Genomic DNA, 22,413 nt, shown 5'->3' on the forward strand with positions numbered 1-22,413 from the left:
GGTAAACGAAATGCGTCGATGGGTTAGATAATACAAGTACTTGTTTGAAAGTCATCTGATAGTGGTGCGGTTCGAAAATACCGCTGCGCAACTTTAAAGTTGTATATATGAGCACGGAAACGCCATGTTATACGGGGAAGATTTTTTTTCGAGTTATGTAATATGAACAAATGTATCAGCAAATTACATAATTTCAAGTCAGAGAGTACATCGAAAATTAATTACACGGAGCCTACATGAATATACCATGTATTAACTACTTCAGTCCCAGATTCACTCAGGGAAAGTGAATAGGAAAAAACTCGGTCAAGGATGCGTAACCTGTTTTGATGAGTGGGTATTTCTATACACCGTCAGGGCGGCGCAATTATGGTTTGTTCACTATAGATCAACGCTTATTACGATTGGTACGTAATATTTCAGCTGGTTGGGATCATCCACGGCGGTGGTGGTGACGTGCGCATATGTTTGACGTTTCGGCGTAAGCATCGCTGACAGCACACGGCGAGCGCTCGGCGTTTTGGCGGAAATAGGAAATCTTTCGAATTTCGTGGAACTGTTCGTGTCCGACTTACAACGGAAGAATATGAAGTGCGCTGTCGTCTGTTTCGTTATTACGGCGATACTTACGTGGACAGGTGAATGCGCACCGCAGATGAAAAGGTAAGGACTCGTTTTATGAGCGAATAAAATTCCACCATTTAGAACAGGAAGAAAAGCTGACATCGCGTTTAAAAAGTCTACCCGAGAATCAATGGAAATTTTTTGAAAAAATTTGAATTCTGAAATAATACGCATGTATAATGTAATTGTAGTTTATACACGATATTATTACAATATTGTTAGGATGTCTCAGTTTTTTCTTAATAGTAAATGATGAATGGTGATTCATAGCTAACCATGGGTACCATTCAACTATTCAATGTCACATTTTTTGTCCATAGAACACCTGGCACATTCAGTTGAATGCATGGAATAGGGTAAAAACACATTGAATAGCTATAGTTTAATATATCCATAACACATATTAGTTGCTATAAACAGCGTGTTGTGTATGTAAAATATCATGTACCGATCGATTTTCGATATGTGAATTGACCCGACGTCTCTCGTAAAGCACGATAAATTTTCCTTCTTAGATAATTATCCTAATACGTGTGCATTCAATGATTAAAAAACGACTAAAACAATAGCCGAGTTTGAGTGCCATGTACGGGTTGTGCTTTATGACGTCGAAGCATCTGTGACAATACGAGTAATGTCACAGATGCGGAGTAACCTAAACGCGGCCTTTTGTCAAGCTTGGTAACAATTCATGTAAATTTTCAATAGCTTTGGAGGAATTTGGGCAGTTTTGTTGTCATATTATTTTCATATACAGGAGTTGAACATAAGGGCATACAGAGAATACCGCTTGAAAGACTCTTAAAAGTGTTAACAAACTGAATATCGTTTGATGTTTAACTATTCATTCTAACTCGGCCATTATTCTTGGCTTTTGAAGTTTAAACAAATATTTGAACATGATTTTTCTGTCGAGTTTACTATTTGGTATTTGCCGGGGAGATATTATTTTCGAAAACAAATTTCAATACGTTGTCGTATTATTTGCATTAGTTTGATTTCAATATATTCCAGATCGGAATTTGTGAGCAAACTGCTGTCGGACTACGACGAAAAGTTCCCTCCGAACATCGACGCAGGTGAATATGATGTTATTTGTCTCAACGAGACCACCTGTGTTCGGAGAAATATGTAACGATCGTCCGTTATCAATATTTCAGATTCGCCTACTGTTGTATCTTGCGATGTTATCGTCGAAAGCTTTGATCGAATCAATGAATTGCACATGGTAAGCGTTGAGCACTCTTATCGGTGTTGCATCGTGAACTCTGTACTCTGTCATAGGGAAAAGCATACATACTTAATCGTCTGTAATAAGTTATGAAACAATATTAGTAGATATCAAGTTATGTCTATTAATAGTTAATGAGTCTACCGGGAAACAACCGTATATAACAACGGTATATGCCTCGTAAAGACTCTCTTACTACTTGAATCAATACTTTTCAAATTAGAATTGAAATCAATTCCTCTAATAATACATGAAGCTGAGAGTGTCACATTTTCAACTACGCATTTGCATTGATTATTGATAAAAAGATACTAAAAATCGGTCGCCCCTCGCACTAATGATCCTAATTATGAATTATTCATTTGAATTTATTTTTACAGGAATACCAAGTTACGCTGTTTTTGCGTTTTACATGGAACGACCCTCGACTCATTTTTGATAAGGCGGTTAACATGTCCATGATCACCCTCGATGCCGGTTTCGTCAGCAAGTTTTGGGTGCCAGACATATTTTTCACGAACAGCAAAAGCGGCTCTTTTCACCAGCTTACCGTCACGAATAAATACTTGGAGATTTTCAGAAATGGAAACGTCACATTTGTTGGAAGGTTTGAGCCGTTAGAAATGAATCCAACTCGGCAGATGCTCGATCATCGTTGCAATCCGTTCTGGGCCCAATTTGATAATTAAGAATGACAGTTACGAATTAACCATGAATGAAATACGGGTCACGTATCTGATAGAGAAAATAGTATGAAAATCTATTATCGAAATATTACATAAAATATTGTAATGATCGTCGACTGTTTAACTGCAAATTAACCACGAACGCCAACGCTATTTGTATGGAAAAGTATTTGGTAATTTACGTACTTGTTGATGAAAATTCAGCAGATATTGCGGTAAACCGAGCGCAACAAGTCTAATAACGTTAGCGACCACTTTTTCAACGTAACGTCGGCAAATTACCATCCGTAATTTCATCAACAAGAGAAGATCCAAACACTCTGAAGGCATCGCATTCCCTCCCATTGGTGCTTTATTTTTTTGTTTTTCCAGTTATTCGCATGTTAGTTTTGCAGCCGCTTTTATTTCAGGTTATCGTTGATATTGTCCTGCCCGATGGATCTCGTAAAGTTCCCGCTGGATGGACAAATGTGCCCTCTGAGACTGGAAAGCTGTAAGTGAAAATCTGTTTAGTGTTGGTACATATACGTACGATCTCTTAAATTAGGCATTTGAGCAGTTATGGGCGTCGAGATAAACTATTTTATGGCCGTTTTACGGTCGTTTGTCCATCGTGATACGTGATACGCTTGAACTGAAATGTACCATTCGATTCGATGCATACATTGAGCCCATTTAACAAAGTATTGATACCAAGCAATGTTTTGCTTTGATCTCAAGTGATACACGTAAATTTCCACTTTTCTCATTGACAGTTAAGGACCCTTTTGGGCGCGTAAATCTGCTTTCCACGAAACAAAAGCTAACGTTAACTTGTTTTCTACGAAAAACTTGTTTTATTTCATCTTTGTAGTTGCATTTAAGAAATCACAGATGGAGCTGCGGTGGTTTGGTAAAAATCCGGTACGATTCAATAGACATTTGCGCATGGCCAGATACGACCTTGTACAGCATGAAAATAAAGAATGCTACGGATCCAGTCACGTCCATGGTAAGCACTCTTACCTCGAGTAATCAACTCCATCAATTGATAAGTACACGATGATTGCATAATCAACATACCATAACATCATCTCAACCTAATAAACGACGAAGAGACCGGTATTAGGCACAGATATCGAACAGGCGCAGACGATTTAGCCCGGTGTCATGTAATGAAATGTTTCCGCTTGTTCATACCCCTTAATAAAATAAAGATAATAATCTTTATTTAAATTGTTTACAATAGATCTCAGGATTAAGGGTTAGGGTAAGGGTCAGCAGCCCATTATGACTCTCCATTTATTGTTGGGGGCATCTGTCATCGGGGGGGGGGGGCTTCTGATTCTATGATACCGCACTTGCTATTTGATTGTAATGATCGCAAATGTGTGCGGTGGGCGTAACGTTTGCGTCTTACAGGTTTTTTACTGTAACCGTTAAGTCATTAGTGCATTAGAATTACCAGATTAAAGTGGCTTGACGCCCCATTTCTACTGGTGAATCATCGTTTATTCTATCAAGGACTGTAGAAAAATATTGTTCTCGTCAGATAACAATAGGCTAACCAATGTGCGAAATGCATAGAAATTGACGTTTTTAGTGGACATCATCGCTGCTGTAATTATGCATGTCTGTCGAATCGTTTATCAATATGGGCTCTCCAGCTAATGGCCATGTCTTTGAAATATTTATACGCGATATCCTACACAACAATAAGTCATGGTAATCGCAGGGGAATTAGGAACGAATCTCGGTGATAGGTGATATATATCTAATCTGTTTGGAATATTGAAACGTTGTACTGGCTGGCTCACATGCGTAACGATACATTTAAGCGCAATTTATTCCGATAACTCGATGTGGAATGTTATATTGTTATTGACGTGTTGATAGTAAATGCGTTGATAATTTTTCCATGATAATTCAATTTCAGTTATCACTACACGGTGTATGTCCCTTTTATCGTCGACTTTTTATCATTAGTATACAACAGGTCATTTCATCAATTACGATAAAAGTACAGCAGATTCTTCGAAAATCGCATTGATTGACACTGTTCTATTTTCATTGGGCTTCTTAGCGTATTAGATGAATTGTACTTTCAAATCTGTCCTTGATCTAGCCAAACATTTTCGAATTCGAATCGATATACGAAACTGTTCTCTTCTTCTCTTTTCGTTTAGCATATCCGTGTCTCGAAATACGATTTTTCCTGCAAAGAAAAGTCGGCTTCTATCTGATTCAAGTGTACCTACCGAGCGTGCTGATAGTCTCCGTGTCGTGGATATCGTTTTGGATCAACGCCGAAGCCATACCGGCGCGAGTATCGCTGAGCGTCGTCACAATACTGGCGATGATCACTCAGAGTTCGGGTATCAACGCCGCGCTACCGAAGGTATCCTACGTCAAAGCGATCGACGTCTGGGTGGCGATGTGTCAGATTTTCGTATTCGCCGCGTTGATTCAGTACGCCTTTATAAGTATGCTGATCAGGGAGGAAATAAAGCCCGTTCAATTCAAACAGATCAGGAAGAAAAAACCCGCAAACGGAGACGCCGAGGAGATGCGTATGATGGTAAATTGAATTTCAAAACTAGATTCTATCCAATCACGTATATCGACGATCGCTAAACATGCCGTTACAAGCCAGCGGCGATTTGATCGAATATCTAATTTTAGCTGATTAGATTCACGAACGTCTCTACTTGAATTGATTGGTAGTTTTTGTACTGGATAATAATATTCAGAATCCAGTTCAACAGTCGTGTGAAATGTCGTATATATTCAAATTGACAAATGTAGATCCAGAACTGTGGAACTGGGCTCTACCACTACCTGGAAGCTACGTAACGTAACACGTGGCATTCTGGGTGACTTTCGGTTATCAAAGTTAGTCGACTATAAGTGAAACCGAATCTCAGTTAGTCGGAACTATTTGGTCCGGAAATAGTCGACCACGCAATTGAGCACGGTCGCTGTAGTTCGGACGTATTTCCAAGATGGCCGACACTGTGAAATACGCTGTGCGTACGGTTATCAATTCCGACCACTTAGTCGACTGGCTATAAAAACCGAATCTCGATGGGGTACATTTTTCGACGACTCTGATACTAAGATTTCATAATGTTTTTTCAGGATCAATCGAAGAAGACTGACGACGAACGACATCCCGAGACGAAGATTAGCGATAGTAAAAGAACAGCTCGCCGCTTGGATTTCATGTCCCGGTGGCTCTATCCAACAGCTTTCCTCGTGTTCAACATTGTCTACTGGATCGTATACTGCTCTCTAAGCAACAAATGGGTACCGGGGATGCCTTAAAATTACCTGACAGCTACCCGCGCATCGAAAAGACGAAAAGGACTCGAGAAACGTAAAATCGATAAAAAATTGAAGAAACAGCTCAGATATATTCATTTGAACATTGATTTGCATAAAATTGTTTATTCGGGCGAACGTTTCTAATGCAAACTTAAGAGAATTCCTGTCGTCTAATCGAGTGCATAACGTTCAGGACTTAAAAATGTCATGTCATGAGAGATGTAAGCGCATCGTCTGGTTACTTAATGTGACGGTTTTTTCACATTTTTATATGTATATATGAATAGTAATTAATGATATCTCATCAAATAGCGTCAAGTTACATGTTTATCACAGTTACGCTCTATTTCACAGTGTTTTTAACTGGGTTTAGCCTACTTTATGTCAAATGAATATTCTACCTCTTTGCTTCGGTATGGTTTAAGTGGGGTGAAAATTTAAGCACTATCTACTTCGATATTTCTAATAAACCGCTATCAACTATTAGTGTAGTACATTCTAAATAAGTTCACTGAATCTCGTATTCATCTAGCGAACCGTATAATCTTATATTAGAAATGAATGCTCAATTTGTAAGTGTGAAACGCTGGTCATTCAACTTTCACGTAGGACCATACCTACCTCTTAACTAACTAGATGTTGCTGCTGCTTCATCAAAACGCAGTAGTAATGCGTTAGAAATAAAGATTTTCCTATGGGAATCTAGAGCGTTTAAGAGAGTTTAATCATATGTATATATATATATTGTATAAATTAATATACGTGAACTGTTTATTATTATGTCAGTAACATGTTTTTTATAGCAATCGAATTAATAAAATTTAGGGATGAAGAATGTGTCATTACTGGCCCATTAGTCGTTGGTTTTTCTATCATTGACGGTGTTACTTTTCAAATAGATTACGAAAGTTGAAACGCGTCTTCTGACAGTTTAATGAATGTTTTATAGTGTTGAGACGACGGTAATAACGCGCATCGTAAATTAGGCGCTTGCTATCAAGTGCTAAGTGTGCTTAGGAAGAACACCGAAAAAAACTCGACGGTTTCGTCGCCTTTGCAATCAAAGAAGGACGTGACATCCGCAGGAAAATTTTTGCATCCGCTTTGCTCAAACGACAACTCTTTCAGTGCCAGTACGTTCAGCAAACTATGGATGAACCGTTAAAAAGGATTTTGGCTTATGCTAGGAATGAATCGGCCAGAACATCCAAATACTATCTCGCAGATGATGTATGCTGGGAAATCTATATTGGTGACCACATTTGCACGAATTCAAACGATGCATAAATAGTTCATACATGATTTTCGGTGATCTCTTTTGAGGTAAAGGCTTAATGTTTCTATTTCTTATATATATCGTCTAGCACACTAGTTCTGATGAAAGACTTGGTCAATACAATCGGAGATCGGACCATGTAAGCATCGCTTTCGTATTTACAGTATTTACATGAAAAGTGGTTCGCTCCTTTTCTATCAGTGAAGTACCGCTGACGGTATTTCAGGTTTATGTATACTACGTATTCACCCGGCGTCTGGCGGCATACGCACTGGCAGACGGGTCATTATGTCTATCTGAATGTCCCCCTATTCGGGATGACCACCTAATTAATTTGATTCCTGTAATCGCAATTTTCAGGGAAAGCTGCAATGAAACCGACAAATGACATTAAAGACAGGTAATGAGACGCACCAGGTTTATACGTGACAGCGTTTTAGATGGAAAACCTTACCACATTTATTCAATATATAGTTCAAATTATCATAAATAATCGTATAATCTAGAGGAAGAAAGATATTCACAAAATGTTCCATTAATGACGTTGAGTTTCAAGCGCAGTTATGTGTAGACCAATATTCACTGTGTAGTGAAAATCTTCAAATTCCATTCAAATCAATATTACATTTCGGTATCGTTCGCCAGACTCGACAAACCGCAGGAACTTCCGCCATTTCAATTCTTCTCGCATATTTGCAAAATTTCTTCAGGATATTCACCGAAACGGTGAACAGTTAAATTTTTGTCTCCGATCCTGTCGTGTTATTAGCAGCCAAGACGTGTTTGGTTTTCTCAAAGGTCACTTCAGCTAATTGTGTCAAACCTAAGGCTAAAAATGATACTTCATCGATCACATCGATCACACGAGAATTTTTGGCCCGTGCCAAATATTGGCCCGGAACAACTGTTCACACGGGTGCCAAATGGGCCAGTTTGGCCCGATCAAAAACGTCGGACCAGGCCCGAGCCAAATTTTAGCACCATACAAAAATCATTGCATTTGAATTGCAACTGGCACCGGAAATGATCCACTTCGCTTTGTTTGAGCATTGTTTAGTATCGAGTGAATGGTTTGCGTGTGAACGCGCTCTCTAATTAGGCACGGGCCAAATTTGGCCCTAGCCTGATCCGTGCCAAATCGTCTCCGTGTGATCGCGGCTTTAGTTTCTCCTAACCGGCTGAGTCATTCCGTAAACCGCAATAAAAATTCGCAATCAGTCCATTTCTTTAGCTGACTGGTCTGTTGTGCAGTAAGTTTGATCATAATTTAAGAAAAAACAATGTACAGGGCCAAGGTAGATAGACGGCCGGCCGGGTCGGCTTTAAGCTCAGCAGAAAGGAGAAACAAGGTATCCATTTTTTTCTAGCCTAAATGATATGACATTGTGTACTAGACTATAGGAAATAAGAGTACTCGCTTTCCACCAGTCGATAACGATGGATTTGTTTCGGTTTGTTTGCACCTCGCTTATTTGCAAACGTTTTTTTTTTCCAGGATATTCACTGAAACTGAATGCTACTACAGACAGTTCAGAATTAGTTAGAATCTTTTCGTCTCGGTCTTATCGAATTATTGGCAGAAACGTGGCGAACATAACAATACGGCATTGTATCTTAGACCGAAGGAAATTAGAGTAGTCGCTTTACACGGCCGATAACGATGGATTTGGTTGCGTTAAAAAGCTCGGTTTGCTCAGCAGAGATTTGATGACTAATTTAGTAGACTTCTATTATATAAAAAAACAACACAGATTATGTAATATATAAATCAGCGTTATTTAATTTGGTTTTTTTTTTACATTGATACTGTTATTGGGAATTGAAATCAACATGGCGGACTGTAGAGTCGTGTCATTGGCACGGGAGCTAAAAACTTCCTTTTGGGAACAAGAACATTTGGTTTTCCTAGGAATAACCGCATAAGGAAGAACCGTAACATCGGACTGTGCATTCTGGTGAGATTTTGTCGAAGTTTGAAGCTTTTAACTACTGAATTTGACAAGTTAAAGTTTCCATAGAACATAAGTGTGGACATTTTCGTATATAGAGTACAGGCTATTATAGCACACTCTGTATAGTACAGCCTGTTCACCGTTCCGCTTGAGTTATTTTCGGTCGTGAAAGGTTATTGAGAACTGTAAAATGGAGAAAAATTCAAAGCACTTAGCCAGTGGTTCGAATACCAATCGTAACCGTAATCGTAGTAAACATGATGATCGTAATACCAAAGACAAAGTCGATAAACAAACAGAACATGCTGGCAGTGGGAATACTAAACGAACTCTGTCCAAAGGCTCGGAATCCAGTACCCCTCCAACAAAAAGACCGGCTCATACACAATCGAAATCGCAACCAGCTAAAAGTTATGGAGAAACTGATCCAGATACAGATACCGAAAGCCGCGAATCTGCAGGAGAATCCGACAGCGAAACGGAGAAAGAACTTACTTTAGAGGACATTTTCCAAGAAATTAAGTCGATGCGGAAACATCTGGAACGAAAAATCGATGGTAAATTCAACTCAATTAAGAAAGACCTGGAACAATTCAGAAAAGATTTTGAAGCTAGTATGGATTTCAAGATTGAAGAAGCCAAAGACGAACTGCGAGTTGAGTTTACCACGAAGGTTAGCGACCTTGAAAATAAGCTTAAAACCAGTGGCCGCACCCAACCAAAGGATGACCGCATTGCAGCACTAGAAAATCGCATAATAGACCAGGAGGCTAGATCACGGCGCGACAACCTTGTTTTCCTTGGTTTAGTTGAGTCGACTGATGAAAACATAGACAACGTTGTGAGGAAACAGTTAGTCGAAAATTTCGGAATCAACAGTGATCGAGCGAGTAAAATTGTCTTCCAGCGGATCCATAGAAATCCAGGCAAAGACAAACCACGTTCCGTGACCGCGAAATTCAGAGATTATGTTGACCGCGAATTAGTATATAAATCTCGATTTAACGCAAAAGATAACACTGTGAGAATCGTTGCGGATTATCCGATCGAAGTGCGGAATAGAAGAAAATTGTTATTCGAAAAATTAAATTCATCGAAATCTACCAATCCATCCGTGGATGGTTTCGTCTCCTTCGATAAGCTGATTCTCGACGGGAAAATTTTCAAATGCATTAATAACGAAGTAAAGTGCGTCGGGGAGGCAACATACCGGACACCTAGACCACGTACACAGCCGAAGAAATCACCCGAAGAGCTGAAGGCGGCCTCGAAACAGCCTGCAGTAGCTAACGCAACAAATATTCAGAGTGCGGAAGTGGAGACGATGGACGCGTCTGGAACAAGTGATACTCCAGTAAGTGACCTAATTGCAGCATCGAGAGTTGTACTAGACGGTCCAGCGTAGGGAAACGCGACAAACTCTCGCCGTCAATCATTAACTTTATGTTCTCTTAATGTATGCGGATTAGAAAATAAACTGGATATCCCTGAATTCCAAGACCATATCAAACAATTTGATATTATTGGGTTATGTGAAACAAAGCTAACTGACTTCCATACACTCAATATCCCGAACTACCACTTCTTTGGTAACAATCGTAAAAAGTACAAAAGAGTGTCTGGTGGAATAGCCGTCCTTGTGCACGATTCGATCATTGAATGTGTTACGGTCTTACCTATTAAATCAGAATACATACTATGGTTTAAAGTGTCAAAACAGCTTTTCCCTAACTCAACGAGTGACGTATGCGTCGGTATGTGCTACATCCCGCCCGAGGGCTCAAAATACCTAACCCCTGAATGCTGGACGGACATTGAACTCGAAATTATATCAATGCAATCTAATTATGAGTCAGTAATCCTAATGGGTGACTTCAACTCAAGAACTAGCAATTTTACCGACTTTGTTGAACCAGATGAGTTCCTGACGCAAAGACTCAATTTGAACAATACCAATTACTTGCCCGAAATTTTCCAGTTCAATATTCCAGTCGATCGTATCAGCCAAGATCAGTATGTGAATAACCATGGCCACAAACTCTTAGATTTATGTAAGAATTGTAATCTCTATATAGCAAACGGTCGACTCGGTAAAGATCGTAGATTAGGTAAATTAACTTGCAAAAACGCGTCTGTAGTCGATTATGTAGTCCTTTCGCCGAATTGCTTTAATTTTTTGTGTGACTTTTTTGTGCATGATTTCTGTGACCTATTCTCCGATGTGCACTGTACTATTTCTTTCAACCTAAAACTCAGTGGTATCCCACCTACCCCATATAAAGGCAATGAACGGCCAGTTACACGAAAAGTAAAACATAGGCCAACTTGGAAAAGAGATAAATCAGACCAATTTGCTAGCAATTTGAATACCCAAAAGTACGAACAAACACTACTATCTTACCCGCATGTACTTGATAAAGATGCAATCGATTCCTTATCATCTGTTATAAATGAAATATTCAATGACGCCAGTATTATTACCTTTGGTAACAAATGGAATTCTCCCTGTCCCTCAAAAGTTAATAAACTAGATAAACCATGGTTTGGTCATGAATGTCGAAATGCAAGGAAAAAGTACCATATTAAGAAGCGCATTAATAATCGGATTCGAACCGACCGTACTCATACAGATCTTGCCGAAGCCAGTCGTAGTTATAAAAAAACTATAAGAAAGCACGTGAATTTACACAGAAAGCGTATGCAAAGAGAAATTCGAAACCTTAATCTTCATAACCCTAAAAAATACTGGCAGCTTTTAAACAGAAACACCCCTAGAAACACTAATATTCCAGTACCACTGGAGGACTTGTATGAATTTTTCCGGGATGCCAATAAGCAGCAAGATGATAGATCAGAATTACCTAATGTAGCAAATGATATGATCAATGAAAACGAGTCACTAAATGATGCTATATCTGCGGAGGAAATTTTAAAGGCAATTAAACTACTCAAAAATGGTAAATCAGCTGGAAGTGATGGCATCCTAAACGAACATATAAAAGCCACTAAGGATATCATGCTCCCAGTTTATGTAAACTTCTTTAATATCGTTTTAGATACTGGGATACTCCCAGAATCTTGGCTAGAGGGCGTCATTTGTCCCATCTTTAAAGGTGGAAATGACAAACTACCAGAGAACTACAGGCCCATCACCATTTTAAGCTGTTTGGGAAAGGTTTTTACAGCAATACTTAATAATAGACTAACATGTTATATTGAAACAAACAACATCCTCCATAACAACCAAGCCGGATTTCGTCGTGGTTACTCGACAATTGACAACCTCTACATTTTACATATTTTAGCTGAAGTTATTAAAACTCAGAAGAAGAAACTATATTGTGCTTTCGTAGATTTTACCAAAGCCTTTGACACAGTCTGGAGAGCCGGACTATGGCAAAAGCTTCTTACAAATGGTATAAACGGTAAATTACTTAACTGTGTGAAGAACATGTATGACAATGTTAAATCATGTGTGAAAGCTAATGGTAACCTATCTGCCTTTTTTCCTTGTGAGACAGGTGTCAGACAAGGTGAAAATATGTCACCGCTTCTTTTCTGCCTGTACTTAAACGACTTAGAAGAATTTTTACATAATAGAGCCAGTAATGGGATCAGTTTGTCCGATCATAACGATGTCATCGTTTATGCAAACTTGGTAATTCTATTCTACGCGGACGATACGGTAATTTTTGCGCAGAATGCGCAAGAACTTCAGCGCAACCTAGATAATTTCCATGAATACTGCAATGTATGGAAACTAAAGGTCAATACTAGAAAAACAAAGATTATAATATTTGGTTCTAGAGGCTTAGGAAATGAACAGTTCCACATGGGAAATCAAAATATTGAGGTTGTTACCAGCTATAAGTACCTGGGATTATTATTACATCAAAATAGAGGTTTTTTGTCGACTAAGAAATACCTAGTCTCACAAGCAAAAAAGGCACTACACGCTCTATACTGTAAGACTTATAGTCTAAATCTTCCTCTAGATTGTCAGTTAAAACTATTTGATCAGACGGTGGTACCCGTCTTATTATATGGCTGTGAAGTCTGGGGGTTCTCTAACATAGATTCTATTGAGTCTGTTCACTTAAGTTTTCTGAGACACGTACTGAAAGCGCGAAATAGTACACCAACGTTCATGTTGTACGGAGAAACTGGTAGATTCCCCCTTTCTATAGTAATTAAATCTAGAATTGTCTCCTTTTGGGCTAATTTAGTCAGTTCTCAGAACAAACTCTCTAGCATTCTGTATAAATCAGTTATGCGACCTTTTTACATTAACGGCATAGCTCCAAATTTCAAATGGATTAGAAATGTAAAAGATATTCTGTATTCTGTAGGTTTAAACAATATATGGGATGATCAATCCTTCCCAAACACTAGATGGCTGCAATCTACTTTAAAACAAAAAATAATGGACCAGTTCCTCCAAGAATGGAGAGCATCCATAAGGGAATCACCTAAAGGTGACTATTACTCTCTATTCAAAGATAATCATAGCCTGGAGTTTATTTACACGTCGGACATTCCTGATGACCTGCTATATAGTTTAAGTAGATTTAGAACGTGTAACCACAAACTTCCAATTGAAACTGGTAGATGGATGAAAGTACCCAGAGAAAACAGGACCTGTCCTCTTTGCAACAGTGCTATAGGGGACGAATATCATTATATATTATGTTGTCCAACCCTTGACGTTTTAAGGACCAAGTACATTGAGAGAAAATTTTCAATTTATCCAAACCAGTATAAATTCTCCTCCCTTATGCAGACAAAAAACATCAGAACACTTTATAATTTATGTATCTTTATAAGTAAAATTGCTAAAATATTTGTGTAAACACGGCATTCGCTGCTATGTTATTTTGTATAATGTTCTATTTTTCACTCATATTGTCTAATTTGTAGACCTTGAGTTTGTCAAATAAACTGTAAACTGTAAACTGTAAACTGTTATTTATGTAGTCTGGCTCATCCCTGGTGACTCCGCGATTATATAGTTTGTCTCAATCAACAATTAGTCGTTGCATTAATAGAATCTGCTGTCTCAAAAAAGCACACAAAAACGATATAACTACGTTCATATGGGAATTTTAGAACAGCTTCTAAAACTGCGACCATACAGACAAGATACATGTATATCCGAAAAAAAATAAAACACCGAAATGTCAAAAATACATTTAGCAACACAGAATTAAAAAAAAAACAATGTTTATAGTCCGAAAGGTAAACGTAAAACAGTTTTATTGCCAGTCGAACTGGAGTTAGCGTCAGTTTCAGATTGCTAAATTGAATTTTTTGCAGCATGAAGCGGTTGCAACATCGTCAAAAAGTAATTGTTGCGTGAAATTTGCATTTCACATTTTTTCTCTTTTATTCTGAAGAAATCTCATCCACCTTCGGATTGGCTGCTATTTTCTTTGAGTATCTTCGGTAGATTCGTCTTTAAAAACTCCACGCCTTAACAAGTAACAATGGTAAAAAACCATTGATGAAAGCACTCAGTACGCGCTGTGACGATAATATGTATGAAACCCTGTAATGGAAAATTAGAGTTAGAAAATTTGTCGTTGAGTTGATTATTAATTCAACGTTTCGACTGTAATCTATTATCATTAAGTATTCCCGAAGATGACTGTGAATAAACGAACGTTGAATAAACTACTCAGCGACTTTATTTCTTTTTAGTATGGGAGTTTTTATACATCACCAAGGGTGACTTTATGAAATGAAGATTTTTTACGCAGGTTTATGAGATACGTTGTCGTCATCATGTATCAAGCCAATCAGATGCGTTGTTTTTCACTGGCAGATTCGTTATGTATCTGATTGGCGAAATACATAGAATAGTGGCCGCTAAGCGGCAACCTGTCCATTGAAAGCTTGGGCAATGTAATAGGCCTAGACCAATGAAGGGTTTGCGTTGGCGCGCGCTTCAGTGGGTGGCAATCCAACCTGGCAAGCGAGGTTGGAGAAACGTATATTGGGTGCGCCACAATTTTTTTTAATTGCAAAATAACTACTGCAATGTCACTATCTATTGACGATTTCCGTAAATTTCACTAATATAACTGTCATAAAAAGGTAGTTCAATCATAGACTCTAAAACGCTTTTAGAGTCCACGGTACAATCAAGGACGAAATGATTATCCGCGATGGCCAAAATTTTTACCATAGGAGTTGGCGGCTAATTTAATCAAAATGTGAATGCATAAAAATCAACGAATAAAGTGGATAAAATGTCCATGTACATTGTACCTAAAACAGCTGATACAGCTAACCATGGATGAATAAACTAAGCAAGAATTGCTAAAAGCCATCGAGCGAAAATGTGAATGTATTTCCTTGTACTTCCTAGCGTTCTAGTTGGAGTAGATTAACTTTGTCGAATCAGTCCAGTTTTTCTTATCCGAAGCCCTCCTTCTTTTGAGTTTACGCTAGCGTTTTTATTTGTTTCAGTCGACGATGACATGGCGTGATATTTACGGAAAAGAAGTAATACCAAAATATTGTACTCAACGACCGCCGCGAATTCGGCAAATTTGGCCATCGGTCAATTAATGTGCACTGAGTTTATAACTAGCCCAATCACATAAACGCTCGTATATATAAACAAATGATTCCAGTATGCTGAATACTGTTACTGTTACGATTACTGTTAACTAATTCCATTATTTCTAGTGTGGGTTCCGTGTGTGTGCAAATAACTTCGCATACACTCTTGAAGGCTTTTGAGGATGTTGTCAATGATGACGCGCAAATTCGTGAAGCTTTCCACGTTTTTTATTTCTGACACAAATCATTACGAACGAATCATGGCTTTTCCGCTCGGTTGAACAGCGGTTAAAAGATCCATATACTCAACGTTGGATTAACACGACTCGCGCGTCTAACAGGGCACTTTCCTACCGCCAATTTAAAACTAGTATATATATATATATATATATATAATTAGTTTATTGTCATCTTTTATACATAAATAAAAACCAGCTTATATAGGCTTACAAGACAAAAAGGAGTTATGTTGGTTAAGTGCATAATGGCGGTGCATTACGCAGAATGGACGCCTCATTTACAAACTTACACACGTGATTAATAATGTGATCATTCGCTAGAATCAAGGACAATTGGTCTGTAGTGGATAGAATATCCATATCAATATCTTAGAGTTCCTTAATTTTAGCGAACAATGTAATACGGCAATCACTATATGCTAGACATTCACACAAAAAGTGAATTTCTGTCTCAACTACTCGCTCAGGACAAGAAGGGCATAGAATATTACTTACGAGCCGTACTTGGATTATCCGAAATAAATGATCAACTATTGCTAGATTCAGAAACTCTAGTCTTGACTTACTTGTGGAAATTGGGGCCATAAGTGGAGTCTTGCACAAGCTTTAAAAACACTTTTTTAAGAGTTTTATAACTAGTCACTTATTTAAAAAACACATATTTTGAGTATATCGCTTTTGAATAATGAATTATCATGAGGTTTAGTGTCCATCCGAACGAAGTGAAATTTCGTTTTTCGTGTCCATGGATGAAGTAATTTTTTCTTTTTGTTCCATGGCCAAAAAGCGTGTTCGTTCTAATGCACATCCATTACAAGTATTTAAAAGATTCATCGGTAATGATCGCAAACGCCTCGCGTGTATCTGGTTAGGAAATGAGATGTTCAATTATTAAACAACATACATCGTACAAAACCATCATACAGACATAACAGAGAGGGATAGATTGTTACGCCGTTTACCGTTGCTTCCGAATTTGCGAATTCTTCCTAGAACAGCCGCGGTACGAATCACAAGGCGAAGACCGAGCAATAGTTCAAACTGCCTTCGTAAAGTCAATATCATATTTGTGAAGAATTTTAGGCGAAGCTCGAATTTGATAAGCAGTTGTATTTAGGGATCATTGGGTGTATTATCTGACCGTGAGTTCAGTGCTGCAACTATTCTTACACAAGTAAACAGCGAAACGTGTTGGATTATTATACATCTAGATGGGGCTTTTTGTAAGTCGTTAAAAGCTTTGAACAGTTTCCGGGCGCCATCTTTTTGAATAACCGCTGGTTCCGCATAGTATTTTCTCCCTATTTCTGATTTGATGTTTTTTTTGTCTCGTTGTTATCTTCATCCGATCTAGTAGATGTGAACGAAGTTAAAGAATTAAGTAGGAAAAAAATACGAAAGAAAATGCGAAAACAATGCGGACCTAGCGTACTCAATAACCCGACCCATGGAAAGTATAGAAAAAAAGTGTATTACGTAAATACCAATATACTCCCGCGATCAACTTAGTTAATATTGTTGGACTGATTCTATTTCAATTGTCCATGTATTTTGCAGTCAATTTCCGGTAGTCTTTATGTCTGCATTTGTTATATTCTATATTTTCACACGATGATAAGAAATAGTGAAATTATGCCATGATACTGAAAGATTTAGTCCCCTTTTCAAACAAAGTAATAAAAATTGCCCCAATGAGTAAAACGCGTCTCATATGAGAACCTTTTTAATACGCTGATTTTCGTAGATTGCATTTGAATACGATATGATGATATCGATTCTTCGTCGCAGCCAACATCTTGTGTGTGACCTTCAATTTACTACGATATATGGGTATTCGCATTAGACCCGATAGATTATGGATTACATCAATTATATCTGACTACTGAAACGTACGATCAATTTTCTGACATCGGTGTCGACGTGAAACATCAACATTTGGACTACTAGCGCCGCCTAACTCGCGATTACAAGCAGAGTTGTTCTCGCATATAAGCCGATGTCAACAGACGTCTTGTTGGAAATCCGCGTTATCCTAGCGATAGGATACACATGTTCCACTGGGAAACGCAATAGGAACTTGAGCAGCGCAGAGAAAAGCGATTCGTGGTCGTCCGAAAGCGCAGTTTATGCCTGGTCTCATCGACCAAACAGAGGAAATAATGCTGATATCCCGTAGATATAAATAAGCATTATCGAGTGTCAAGATTGTAAAACGTATGGATACATGAAAAATGGATGTCTTCTGTTTATTTGCGGTAGTTTTCAGCTGCACGTTTGTTTTGGGATCAATGCATATTGCCATTGCTGCTAAAGAAATGAAAAGGTAGTGTGTTTTCTTACGTTTTCCCGTAATCAATTGTGAATAAGTATAGTTAGCTTAACATTTGACACTTCGAAACTATTTTTCTTATTTTATATATTCAAACAACACTGTGAAATAATGTTTTATAATTTAATTTCATTTTTTTCCTGAATAATTTACATCAATAGTTAAGCCTGCCAGATTAAGAAAATGATAGAATTACAATTACTTCGTTTCAATTACTCATTACTTTTTTCACAACTTTCACCGTGAGGGTTTGAAATGGAATATAAGCGTGATTGCAATTCGATCTTTTTCATATTTAACCTCTTCTATCTTTTAAATTTTACTTGAAAAAGTTACAGGTTTTAGAATAAAGTTAGCATGTGGCTCGGGTATGTGTAAACATTGTTTCGGTCGATACCGATCCCTGAAGCTCCCTGAGCCTGAACTTAAGTTTCAAAATACGTATATATATATATATATATATATATATATATATATATATATATATATATATATATATATATATATATATATATATATATATATATATATACCTTTATTAACGTATATACTACGTATATACCCGTTACTCAAAATTCCCATGAGTCGAATTCGAATCTGTAGTTGTAATAATTGGAAATGAACTACATTCGTACTAAAATTAAACACGCAACTAAGGAAGTGGAAATTGAACGGTTTTAAGCGACGGAAACCTGTTCAATACTGGCATGGCATTTGAATAATTGTTCTTTAAGCACTCAGCCCCTGGTGCTCAGAGAGGATTCTTTACACGCTTAATTATGAGTGCGTCGCTAACTGTTTCATAAACAATTTGCTTCCGTCTACACGACATAACACTCAACTCCGTGTATCTGAAACACATCAATGTATATGGACACGAGGATATGTGAATGGTATACGAAAAACAAAACACAAATTGCGCTATTCACTTCTCATCGCACCGGACGTTGCCATAACAATTATACGTATATGTTATATATGTTATGATATAACATGGCGAGATTACGAAGCCATTTATCCTTGATGATCAATTGTCATGACGAATCGAGCGCCCATGTCTTAGATATGGTATACGGCATATATGCATATACGCCACGCTATATGAAGCATGGACGATTATTCAACAAGAAACCTAACTAAAATGATTATTGAGGCCTTGAAAATTAACTAATTGCGTAGTATCGTCGACAATGAATGATGTAATGTGAATTGAAATTGAGGATCGATGAAGTTGTTTTGGATTTTAGTTTATCGATAATCGAATTGAATTGACCGGCAACCAGTCTAGCCCCGATATATCGATGACGTAGTGCACATCCTCTCAAAACAATTATCAAAATTTATCATTAACAAAATAAGAGTTATGAAATATATTCAATTACCAAATGAATAATCAACAAACACCATAACAGCGTCATAATCATGATTGTTATTTTGAAACGCCAATATCGATGACGTAGTGCACATTGACTCACACGAAACCCGTCATATAAATGTAGTTTATTCTTTATCAAAGTGTTTAGTACACTTGTATGATAGATAATCAAAATAACAAATCTTAACAAAATAATCTAATACAAAATTACATGTTGAAAAAAACAGAAATATCAAGTTCATAGTAGTTATCAACGTATTTAAACATTATCGTAACGGTTTTACGGCGTCAAAAAACTACTGTATACTAGAGAATTTTAAAATTAAAGTATTGATACTTCAGTCTTTCACCGGAGGCCATTTTTCAGGTGTAAAGAAAGAAGCAGTATCAAGTTTGAGAGTTGTGAGTTGAATTTCGAGTCGGATGTAGAGTTAATTGAAAACGAAAGAGAAAGATGCTAAAATAAGAAGTGGGACATGGGCCCTTCTTCGTGAGACTTTCTATGACATTTTGTCAACGAGCACCGAGTCAAATTTCAAAAACTAGAAAACATTTTGTGGTAACCGTTACTACGTATATTGTTTTCTTCGATTACTGCAGGTCCGAATTCGTCAAGAAATTGTTGGACGACTATGATGAAAAGTTCCCGCCGAATATAGATCAAGGTAAAACGCATAGTATAAACGGAAATCCGTAATATCTCAAATATGCATTATCGTATCCGGTCGTAGCGAATAACTCGCTACGAACCGTATCATAATGTTCTATCACCGCTATCATACGATAGCAGGCCGTCAATTGTAGCATCAATAAGATGGCTGACTTGTAATCCTATAAGTCTTATGATCCGTGTGAAAAGCTATGAATTTTTCTATTTCCATCATCTTAGAATTCTAATCTCATGAACATATATCGTTAACAACGATTTATTACGCAATGAATCGACGAATGATCTTGAAACGTATAGCAACAATACCGGTTCTGCGAAAAAATAGGATAACTTTTAAATCTTACGTAATATTTTCTATGCGATTAAAAGTGTATTTATTGTAAACTGGTTACATGTAATAACAATTCCGCGAAGGTTTCTGCAGTAATTGGATTCTCGTATCTCCGCGCATAGTCAATTATCCAACGCCGGAAAGATTTTTTGACTACCTCTCCAGTACGCAATTTACATGTTAATATGATATATGCGTACATATATACTTGGAGTCCAGTCATGTTTTCTTCCTCAAGTGGTATAGCATGTTCCAGTATATGAATTAGGGGCATTACATAAATGGCCATTAGTAGAAACCAAACTGTCGCAAATAATTTACCATGTTCGTGCTTTTTATACCGAAGGATAATTCGAGCTGGCTGTACGTCGTTCTCCATTATATTTGACAAAATAAATGGTATTTTCGACGTTTTTCAAGATTCCCCTGTAAGTTATCATCGCATTAGCCAACAGATACGAGACGTTTGTGACCAATCATTGTTCAGCGTGGTTTAACAAAATGAGCATTGTGTATTCTGTATGGGTAATATTTTTGGAACATAAAGTTCCGCTGGTAGACCGCCAGTGACTAATGAAGAACTATGAGACGTTTTAATTATATTGATTGGATTATTGGGGGATTTAGTTATTTCTTGTTGATTTCCAGCGTGTGATCTATCAGAATATACCTTTTGAGCTCCTGATTCTGCGCTCTGATCGAAAATCATCGTTTTCCTCATAAACGACGCAAGCTTAATCAAATCGAAAAGCCACGATGCATATCGAACGATCGGCTTAAAACAGAAGACAAGATGACAGTTGTCAATTTAACAGTGCAGTTATAGAAAGCACCATCTGCCGAGAGGATAAAGATACGTCATTTTTATACGCAGAAACAGAAGATAGAAAAGCGCGAGATTCGTGTTTGATGACACTTTTTACTGACGCATAATTGCGGAAAAGCTAACTATCAACCACGACATAAAGTGTTATTCCATAAAAAACTTTTTTGTCATCTAGGATCCATCATAAAAAAGTTGTCGAAAAGAGGCTTTCGTGAATCCGTTTTATAACTACCATGCTACTTCATTTGACGTAGCTTTTAGGAATACTTATGTAACTAATTACAGCTATTCACGAGTCATTGCTATTATAACACTTGATGAAGCCAGCCATCTTCCGTTTTAATAAAACGTCATTTTCTATAAAAAGCCTCCAGTCGTATATATATGATTGGCTATCGGAATATCTTCTGCGATGAAGTTTTTCGAAGGCAACATTGTCGCCCTAATGACTTTGGTCTGTGGTAGAAGGCAAGTCGTTCAAAGGAGAGGGCATCCGTCTGATTATAGCAGTCAATACGTATAATTGATGAATATACGAACTATACAAAACTGAAGATTCAGCGTGAATGCTCGACGTGACAAGTTGATCCTGTCAGCTTTGCCAAAATTGGAAATGACGACCGATAACTTTATGCATATCAAAGATAACGTTTCTGATGAACGTAGTGTTTCAAATAAGAGAAGAACAGCTACTCGGTATAGCCACTATACCATGTCGTTCACTCATAGCCATTACCCTTCCCCGTTTGTAAACATCAAATGCCACTTTTATTTGCAATACGCTAGCGTTTTTCGATCCGCTAGAGGCTACATCTCAAGATTATCAAAAGGTATCCCCCAAATTTAATTACAACATGTATATATTTCCATGACGGCAATACAAATTACCTTTGAAACCGCATTGCATACGTAGATACTCTGGTCCCATTTATGTTCAGAAGAGACCCGTAGAACTACAGTTAAACAATCCAGATACGGGAAATTATTCTAATTACTTGATTTACGTC

General features: G+C 37.6%; 1 protein-coding gene across 1 annotated transcript; it reads left to right on the forward strand.

The window, feature by feature from the left end:
* Positions 1-405: 405 nt before the first annotated feature.
* LOC141905750 (glycine receptor subunit alpha-2-like) lies at positions 406-6,623 on the forward strand. The gene is made up of 8 exons (XM_074794752.1): positions 406-663; positions 1,639-1,703; positions 1,785-1,852; positions 2,236-2,462; positions 2,952-3,034; positions 3,395-3,532; positions 4,707-5,098; positions 5,659-6,623. Exons 1-8 carry the CDS (start codon positions 587-589, stop codon positions 5,842-5,844), a joined length of 1,236 nt encoding a protein of 411 aa, XP_074650853.1. The 5' UTR covers positions 406-586; the 3' UTR covers positions 5,845-6,623.
* The last annotated feature ends 15,790 nt before the right edge of the window (positions 6,624-22,413 follow it).

This window comes from Tubulanus polymorphus, chromosome 5 (genome assembly GCF_964204645.1).
Source record: "Tubulanus polymorphus chromosome 5, tnTubPoly1.2, whole genome shotgun sequence".
NCBI lineage: Eukaryota > Metazoa > Nemertea > Palaeonemertea > Tubulaniformes > Tubulanidae > Tubulanus > Tubulanus polymorphus.